Source organism: Urocampus carinirostris, chromosome 3 (genome assembly GCF_059441175.1).
Source record: "Urocampus carinirostris isolate Australia breed hairy pipefish chromosome 3, RoL_Ucar_1.0, whole genome shotgun sequence".
Taxonomy (NCBI): Eukaryota; Metazoa; Chordata; class Actinopteri; order Syngnathiformes; family Syngnathidae; genus Urocampus; species Urocampus carinirostris.
The window spans coordinates 7,960,108-7,970,133 of record NC_142351.1 but is presented as its reverse complement, the minus strand read 5'-3'; the positions used below and the strand labels follow the sequence as shown (position 1 = coordinate 7,970,133).

At 43.1% G+C, this 10,026-nt stretch overlaps 1 protein-coding gene across 1 annotated transcript in view; it reads right to left on the bottom strand.

Moving 5' to 3' along the window:
* Positions 1-1,917: 1,917 nt before the first annotated feature.
* The window catches only part of LOC148368502 (uncharacterized), a 44,763-nt gene continuing 36,654 nt past the window's right edge, over positions 1,918-10,026 (bottom strand). The window contains exon 3 of the mRNA XM_088330535.1: positions 1,918-4,412. Within this exon, the coding sequence (XP_088186661.1) occupies positions 2,770-4,412 (1,643 nt within the window). The 3' untranslated portion in view covers positions 1,918-2,769. The remainder of the gene's footprint in view (positions 4,413-10,026) is intronic.

The window sequence follows — 10,026 nt, the reverse complement described above, 5'->3', positions numbered from 1 at the left end:
TCTGCGCTTACCGTACCTTCGGCTCAATAACATCGTGCTGAAGGTAAGCTGTGCCCAATATCAGTTTGGGTAAAAATACATATTTTGCTAGATATGGGAGCTGCTGTCACGAACTATTTTTGTATATAAAATGCATATGAGTCGTGCTAAACGTCGTATATTAAAAATAACTTATTCAAAGTAAAGTAATGCAGCTTGAAACGATGATGAATGTGAGGAAACATGTTTCAATGCAACCACGCCACAAGGTGCGGCATTGAGTGATGTCCCATTTTTGAATTTTTATTCATGTTTTAGATGATTGCAGTCTGCGCAGACGTCCTGACTTTTTTTTAATAACTTTTTATTTCTCACGCAAATTTTGACGGAGGTGTGATTCCACCATCATACATAAACACAAACACAAAATATATACACTTGGCACAGCCATAAATAACAGACAGAACAACAGCAAAAAAATAGGTAAAATAAATAAATGTTAATACAATTAATACAATAAAAATGGAGGGGAGGTGTTTAGTCATCAAGTAAAATTTGTGTGATGGGCTTCCATCTTTTCTTGAATTGATCGAGTTTCAGTTGAAGTCTTGCAGTGAAGACGCCATGACTTTTATATTGTTTTGTTCACTGATTGCAGACAATAAACCGAATGACTGTCCATCCTTGTGTCGCTCATGATTGAGGGTCGTTACACTGGTATTGTGTAAGGTTTAGTTTAGCCTCTGATTTTATGACCGGAAGGCAGATATTTTTGGCAGTCTCCAGCGTGCTGCTAACGATGTTGATAACCAGCGGAGGTGCCGACCACATGGTGCGTGTATGTTGTGTCGCTCATTGCAGCAACTGAAATAAAAGCCTCATCCAGTCCAGCCTGAACGTGGATCCTTGGTAGGACGGCGACACCGCAGTTATATATATACTTAGAACAGTTCATATTTCAGTTTAATGCTGTATAACAATGTGGTCATGGTGCTTTCCAGTCTCAACTTCATTTTGGTCCAGGAAACTCCAAGTGCCTTTTCTTTTTTGACTTAACACATCGTTAAGTTTCGGTTCTGGCAAAAGTCATCACTCATAACGTGATTTCTGACTCTTTTATGGCCAAAATGACAACACATTACCATATGGCTTTCAATTATATTTGTTTGGTTCAGAATCTAATTTGGCGGTTACCAATACGATCAGCAGGTGGTGCTCTCGGTTTCAAACACGAATTCGTTTGAAATAGCCTGTGTCTAGCGTTTATCGTGAAGGGTCCAACTTTAAATACTAAATATTTTCAGCGTTAATTGATCGACTTTGTAGTTCGTTCATATGGATAATGATTGATCAGTCCAAAAGAAAAATAAAATCGACCCTGTTAGGATTGTATAATTATATTTATCCTACAGTTGACATTTAATATGTTATATGTGCTCTCAGCCATTTTGAAGAGTTCTCAGCCTGTAAGCTGCTCTTCAAGGCCATGAGTTGTTTTTGATGTACAGACTGTCTTTTGTCTCACATACCAACGGATACATCCTGACCTGGCATCCCATAACTCAAGATTGTTCTTCACCAAAAAGCCTGGGAAGAAGGAGGGGAGGAGTTTGCCCAGGACCGAGGTCACCTGTCATCATCGGATGGAAAGCAGGCCTTTGAAAGGAGACTAATTAACTCTACGTAGCAAAAGGCAAAAACTGAATATTAGAAGGGAGGTTTTTCGAAGACATCTTCAGAGCCAGCCAGCCAGCGAGCAGAGCAGAGCGAGCGAGGAGATGTCTAACAGCAGGATCTCCGCAGCTCTCAAAATGATGATTAATAAAGTAACTAATTCTAAAGAACCGATTCTCTTTGTCCTATATTTCAGAGCGTTTTATTATAAATGTTGGAGACTTGAACCCAACAGACCCACAAATAATGCACGCAGTTTGATTTTATTAAACTACGTTTTATTCACAGGACAAAGGAAATTGGATCAAACGAAAGAATAAAGCAAATTGTATACACAAGCACTCATTGTTACTAAGGGGGAATGTGGAAGAAATGATGCAACAGGTTAACAGTACTGATCAATGAACCCGTTTTGAAGATAATAGGCTCATTTCAATGATCAGGGATTGTTTTCATAGCGCGCCAACATGGGATATTTGACCTAAACACCAAAGAGGTTGTTGCACTAGCCCTTTTTGTGAACTTTTGAGAACAAAAAGTATCTCATTGAAGGAGTGCGTGAGAAGCAGCACATGGCCAACCGGGAAATTGAAAAAAAAAAGGTACCTATCGCTTTTGGCGGTGGACTTCACGGGGATTGTTCTCATCCCGACGACAGGGACGGAGAGAACCACAGGCTCTCCTAGCTTTGTGGCTCTGGTGAGGACAAGCCCCGACCCTAAGGACCTTGGTCGGCCATCTTATTGTTATAATAATCATGATTGTTGACAACAGGCAAAATTGCCGACACACGATAAAATAGATAATCTATCAAGAAACATGACACATATGCAAATCATTAATCGTTTGAATCCATCCGAAGACTTTAGGGTTTCAAATCTTTATTATAAAGCTGGAGAATCTGCTCACTTCCTGTGAACAAATGTGGGTTTTTTTGATGTGTTGGCAAAGTCAGTGGTTAGTGCAATATAGACGGCCTGTGTGATACTTGGTCAAGTTTTTAAGCCCCCACTTTCAGTAAATGTTTGACCACAAACCGAGCAGGCAAAAGTCTTCTCGCCAGTGTTGGTTCTTGTAATTTCTCGTGCCGATATAGATACATTTTTACCCACTAAGTCAATAGGTCAAAGGTTTTTCACCAGGGTGGATTCTGATGTGTTTCTTTAAGCTTCCACTGTGGCTGAATCTTTTATCGCAAACTGAGCAGGAAAAGGGCTTCTCTTCAGTGTGGGTTTTGGTGTGTATTTTTAAGTTCCCACTGTTAATGAATCTTTGACCGCAAATTGAGCAGGAAAAAATCTTCTCACCAGTGTGGGTTCTCATGTGTTTTTTTAAGTCCCCACTATGGGTGAATCTTTTATCACAAACTGAGCAGGAAAAAGGCTTCTCACCTGTGTGGGTTCTATTGTGTTTTGTTAAGTTCCCACGATCACTGAATCTTTTATCACAAACCGAGCAGGAAAAAGGCTTCTCGCCAGTGTGGGTTCTTTGGTGTGATTTTAAGTCACAATTATATGAGAATCGTTTTCCACAAATTGAACAAGAAAAGGGCTTCTTGCCAGTGTGGGTTAGTTCGTGTGATTTTAAGTGTCCATTTAGGGTGAATCTTTTACCACAAACTGAACAACAAAAAGGCTTCTCGCCAGTGTGGGTTCTAGTGTGTCTATTTAAGTGCCCACTTATAGTGAATCTTTGACCGCAAACTGAACAAGAAAAAGGCTTCTCCCCAGTGTGGGTTCTACTGTGTAATTTCAAGTTTCCTTTGAGGGAGAATCTTTTATCGCAAACTGAGCAGGAAAAAGGCTTCTCGCCAGCGTGTATTAGTGTGTGTTTTTTTAAGTTCCCACGGTGGGTGAAATTTTTTCCACAAATTGAGCAGGAGAAAGGCTCCTCGCCAGTGTGGGTTAGTTGGTGTAATTTTAGGTGTCCATTTAGGGTGAATCGTTTACCACAAACTGAACAAGAAAAAGGCTTCTCGCCAGTGTGGGTTAGTTGATGGAATTTCAATTCTCCATTTCTGGTGAATGTTTTACCACAAACTGAGCAAGCAAAAGGCTTCTCCCCAGTGTGGGTTAGTTGGTGTGATTTCAAGTGCCCTTTTTGGTTGAAAGTTTTACCACAAACTGAGCAAGCAAAAGGCTTCTCCCCAGTGTGGGTTAGTTGGTGTGATTTCAAGTGCCCATTTTGGTTGAAAGTTTTACCACAAACTGAGCAGGCAAAAGGCTTCTCCCCAGTGTGGGTTCTGGTGTGTATTTTTAAGTTCCAATTTTCGGTGAATCTTTTACCGCAAACTGAGCAGGCAAAAAGCTTCTCGCCAGTGTGGGTTCTAATGTGTCTCTTTAAGTCTCCTCTTTGAGTGAATCTTTTATCGCAAACTGAGCAGGAAAAATGCTTCTCGCCAGCGTGGAATTTCATATGCAACTTCATAAAAGACTTGTGTCGAAATGTTTTCCCACACTGAGAACATTTGTTACCACCTTCCGACTGCGAGTTGTCGTCATTTGTTTCCACGTGTTGAGGGGAGCTGATGCTTAGAGGCTCCTGCCAACCGTTATCTTCAGGTTGACCTTGATCTTCGACAGTTGAACGGACCCCGCTCACGAGCAAGACTGGAAAATCGTCCTCCTCTTTAACGCGAACAGGCTCCCCATCCTCTGTTTCTTGCTTAACGTGATAAGGCTTCAGATCCTCCTCCTCAATTTTAACGTCAGGCAACTCTGGTTCCTGCTGTGCAGTAGGAAGATATTCTTGGCTGACTTCTGCAAGACACAAGACACATTTATTTGTATTGCCCTCAACTCGTTCAGTGCCGTAAAATAACGTTTTCAAAAGCATTGTCCCCGAGTGCAAAAACAAAAAAATCTAAAGGCTTAAGCTCTGCTGATCAGTAAGTATTAGGCCTCTGGGAATGAAATCAATATGATAAATCACCACTAGATGCCAAGAATGGCTTTGTTCGGATCGTCTTGTAAATTGTTCATAAGTGTGACTCCGCACACAGACACACACATACTTTTCCTGACGGTTCTCACCTTTGGGATTATGAATTTACGACAGCCCCTTAAGTTATAATTTCCCTCTTTACGAATGAATCATTTTTGGATGTTTTCTGGCACTATGTTTTTGTTGACCTTAAAACAGCAGTTGTGCAGTGAAAAATTTGACTAAACCATCTAATTTTAATCATTTGTACTGCAGGAATAAAATATGAGTATTATCCCGATATCTTACCCTGTGTATGGTTCTAATTGCTTGTTTTTGGAGGATAAAAAGGGGCTGGAGTCAACTTTTGTAATGATTGCCCCAGACTTCTGCACAATATGTTAAGTATGGCAGAACTAGAGAACAATATAATAAATAAAATGCATTATAGTTTAAAAGGAATTTGGCTTTATTAATGATTGAAATGCTTTCAGATACTTTAGTTTGTATGTGTCTGATGTGTGTTTTCCAACGTTATTTATTGTCTATTATGACCCCTAAAAACTCAATTTCTGTTACAGCGTCCATTGCAGCACCATCCATTTTGACTTCTAAATCTTGATTTGCCTTGCAATTACCAAAGAATATGACTTTGGTTTTATTTCAATTTAATGATCATTTATTTATATCCATCCATACTTTTAGGTTAATTAATTCATGATTATTGCAAGTCACTGAATCAATATAGTTATCATTTGAATAGAAAATGTTATGGTCGTCTGCAAATATTACTAATTTTAATAGTTTTGAAACATTAAAAATATCCTTAATATATAAATTAAATAACTTTGGACCCAGGATAGAACCCTGTGGTACTTCACATCAGATGTCCAAGTATTCAGATGACAACTGTCCCATTTTCACATAATTCTTCCTCCCCGTCAAAAAACACACGATTGAAACAGAAAAAAAACATTTTTGGGGAGGAGAGAATCTTGAAAAGGAGACTTTGGAATACCATTAAGAGGATATTTGAGATGAGTGGCTTGAAGTGGAGAAGTTAGAATGTGAAAGGAATTGATGGAGGAGGTGTAGCTTGTTGATTTGGTGAGTGGAAGTCTACAGCAATCTAAATGAGTGAGCAAAATGAGGTGGGAGCCTGGGGTACTCATAGAAGAGGTGGCTTATTGTCTAATTGCAAAAAGTGGATGGGGCTGGAGCATGTGGTAAAGGTGCCATCTTTTGGATATAAGAAGGACTGAAGGCACCAAACCCTGACATTTCCACATGGTTGTGTAAAATTCGCGCAATTTAAATTGCGATGCACTTTTGGTTTTAAGTCATGTCGGTATTTGTCATTTATTGTAAAGAAATCAGGGAACTATTGAACTTTTGATGCAACTTCATACGAGTTGCTGCTAAACTTTATTTTAATTCTGGCACTTTTGCTTTTTAGTTTGAGGGAACATTTTCAGGGAGCCATTTAAGTTTTCATGTTACTTTACACGAGTCACTCGAGGTTATTTCCTGCACTTTTTGTATTTGCTAGACGTGAAAAATGAGTCATTTACAGTCAAAGGCTGAAAAGACTGCATTTCAAACCACTATTCTTTCTTTCTTTCGAATGCAGTGGGACCTCGCTACTTCGCGGTTCCACGTTCGCGGATTCAGAGCTTCGCAGGTCCAAATAATAATAATAATAAAATTAAATAGTTAAAAAAAAATGAAAAATAAATAAACATTTTTGAAGGGGTGGGCGTCGCTACTTTGGGGTTCCATCGCTACTTTGTGGTTCCACGTTCGCGGGTTCAGAGGTTCGCAGGTCTAAATAATAATAAAATTAAATAATATAAAAAAGATAATATTGTTTTTTTAAGCATATTTGAAGGGGGTCGCTACTTCGCGGGTTTTCACTTTTCGCGGGTGGTTTTGGGCCACATTAACCGCGATACCGAGGGATTACTGTAGTAGATTTTTTTTTCGCTAGCCTGCAAAAGTTTGGGAAGCATTGTCACTGTAGCAGAAAGTAAAATGACGGACCTGCCCCGAGCTGCTTGGAAACAGCGTCCTGTTGTCGAAGTTCTCGCTCGGTCTCCTCTTTGGCTCCTCGAAGCTTCTCTCCAAGAAGTCCATCTTCCCCATTCGAGGACATTTTCTCCAAGTTTGAACAAAAAAACGCCACGAGGTGTCGCTCCAAATCGGCAGTGAAAAGGACAAACCTTCGGAAGGACCGCAAAGTGATACTTCTGTCGAGTTTAACGTCGTTTTAAGTAAACGACAGGACTTTCTCGACATTTTCTTGTTCGGCGGCCATGACACCTTCACCTTCGAAACACCGCCGCAATGGATTGTGGGACACAGAAATAGACGACTGGATATGTTGGTGTGCTGTGGTAGCCCACTAACAAGCGGCCATTTTGGTCGGGGCAACTTCGCACAATGGACATTGAAAAGAAATCACAACTTGCTCATTTTAAAACTGATTTTCATGTGGGTAACTTGTTGTTATCAACATCACGGCAAATTAGACTGAAAACATTTAAGAAACTGAAAAAAGATTCCTTGAAAAAAACTTACGTTATTAAAACAACAATTTATAAACCATTATGGAAGTTAAATTTTAACACTGTATATTAAACGCTGAGAATGATCTATTTCTAATTCAAAATCAGTGTTAGGAGGACTCTTTGAGACTTTGAGAAAAAATGGCATAACCTTTTTTTATCCTTTTTATTGTTTTTTTTTTCCAAATCAAAGTAAATGAATTACCGTTATATATACAAGTAACAAGCAAAAAAAATCATCTATGTATAAAAATATTTAAATAGATAAATAAATAAATAAACACTTAGTTAAAGGGAATTGGTACTCTGACTTGTACTGACGTGTCCGTATGTTGCGACCCTCTTTCATGCACGACACAAGGTTTCACAATCTCTGGGTTTATTGCCTGCATTCAATAAACAAAACAATACAAAAGTCAGGGGCTTCTGTTCACGACTGCAATTATCTTCAACGCTTACAAACTTATTTAAGCTACAGCAAGCAGACAACATGCGAGCACATTAATAATGAAACTTCGATAATAACAATGAACATAACTTTCACACGTACCTGCATTCAATAAACAAAACAATACAAAAGTCAGGGGCTTCTGTTCACGACTGCAATTATCTAAAATATTAAAGATACAAAAGAACGGGTCATCACTCAACAGGCCGCACCTCGTGGCGTGTTTGCATCAAAACACGTTGCATCTTCATTTCAAGCTGTTGTAGCGAGCAGAGACGGGAGTCGTAGGCGGAGTGTCAACAAAGGTGCCAACGGACGCTGCTTTAATAACATGTAAACTTGCGATAACCAAAACAAACACACGAGAGTGGCTAGAACCGGTCGAATTAAGAGTCCCCCTAGGAACTCGCCAACTAAACAATAGTTCCGTGGGTGAATTATGTACAACCCACTACACAAGCCCCCCCAGAATTCACCCATAGTCAAAGTCTCTGTGCCTGGTTGGGACGCTGACCCGGCCACTGCGGGTACAAGGAGTTGGAACAGCGGGGGGGTGAGAGCTTGTGGACTCAGTTGGAAAGCCCACAGTTGCTGGGGGCGGAGGGTCAGAGTGGGTACCCACGGGACCGGAGGGTCGTGCCGCAGGAGGACGGCCGCGCCGTGGGGCTTGGGCCAGTTCCAATGGCTTGGACATATCCATGTGGGCAGGCTTAACCCTGTCCACGGAGACAGTCTCTGGCCTACCACCAATGTCCACGACCATGGTCTTGTCGCCATGCTGCAGGACCTTAAACGGTCCATCATAAGGAGGGCGCAATGGTCCGCGGTGGGCATCGTGGCGAATGAAAACAAAACCAGCCGAGCGCAGGTTGGAGGGAACCCGTGAAACTGGCCTGCCGTGTCGCGATGTGGGGATAGGCACAAACGCTCCCGCAGTGCCCTGCAAGATGGACTTCTCCCTGGATGCAGCCCAGGGTGTCGTTGGGTCTGGAATGAAATCACCTGGCACCCGCAGCACTTGACCGTAAACCAACTCAGCTGAAGAGCACTGAAGGTCTTCTTTGGGAGCGGTCCTCAGTCCCAGCATGACCCAGGGTAGCTTATCGACCCAGTCCCCATCGGTCAGGCTGGCGCGCAAGGCCGCTTTCATCGAGCGGTGGAACCGCTCGCACAACCCGTTAGCCTGGGGGTGGTAGGCAGTGGTGCGGTGAAGTTTGACTCCAAGGCTCTCGGCAACCGTGTTCCACATCTCGGAGGTGAACTGTGCGCCCCTGTCAGATGAGAGATCTGCAGGGGGTCCAAAACGGGCGACCCAGGTTCCGATGAACGCCCGGGCCACATCGACAGCTGAGGTGGAAGTCAGCGGAACTGCTTCAGGCCAACGGGTCGTCCTGTCCACCATCGTCAGGAGGTAAGTGAAACCGTGTGAAGGGGGCAGTGGGCCCACCAGGTCAATGTTAACATGGTCAAACTTCCGTTCGGGGATGGCAAATGGTACCAATGGGGCCTTGATGTGACGGTGCACTTTGGCGCGTTGACATGCCACGCATGAGTCGACCCAGTCCCGGACGTCCTTTCTCATCCCTTTCCACACAAACTTCTGGGCCACTAGCTTAATGGATGCTTTCCTGCCAGGATGAGACAGGCCATGTATTGCCTCAAAAACAGCCCGACGCCAGCCAGCAGGGACAAGCGGCCTAGGCCAACCCATGGAGACGTCACAACAAAGCTTGGCCCCTGAGTTTCCGACCGCAACCTCCTCCAGCCGCAAACCAGTGTCTGAGCTCTTGAGCGTTTGGATGCCGTTATCAGAAGCCTGGTCCACACTCATACTGGAATAATCAAGCCCCAATTGCACAGCGCTGATGGTTGCTCTGGACAGGCAATCCGCAACCACGTTGGACTTCCCAGCAATGTGCCTGATGTCAGTCGTGTATTCCGATATGAATGACAGCTGGCGCTGCTGGCGGGCAGACCATGGTTCGGACGTCTTGGACATGGAGAACGTAAGAGGCTTATGATCAACAAAGACGATGAACTCACGGCCCTCCAAGATGAAACGGAAGTGGCGAATCGCCAACCAGATGGCAAGTAGTTCTCTGTCGAATGCACTGTATTTACGTTCTCTGGGGACCAGCTGGCGACTAAAAAAGGCGAGTGGCTGCCAAGCATTGTCAACCCACTGCTCGAACACGGCACCCACTGCAAGGTCTGATGCGTCTGTAGTCAGTGCGACTGGGGCTCCGGGGGCTGGGTGAGCCAGCATGGCTGCCTGGCACAGCGCGGTTTTTGTGTCCTCGAATGCCTTGATCCTCTCAGTGGTCCATTCAACAGCTTGATTGGGTGACCTGCCCTTGAGGGCTTCGTAGAGTGGGCGCATGACATCAGCGGCTCGGCGAATAAACCTATGGTAGAATGTCACCATGCCGAGAAACTCCC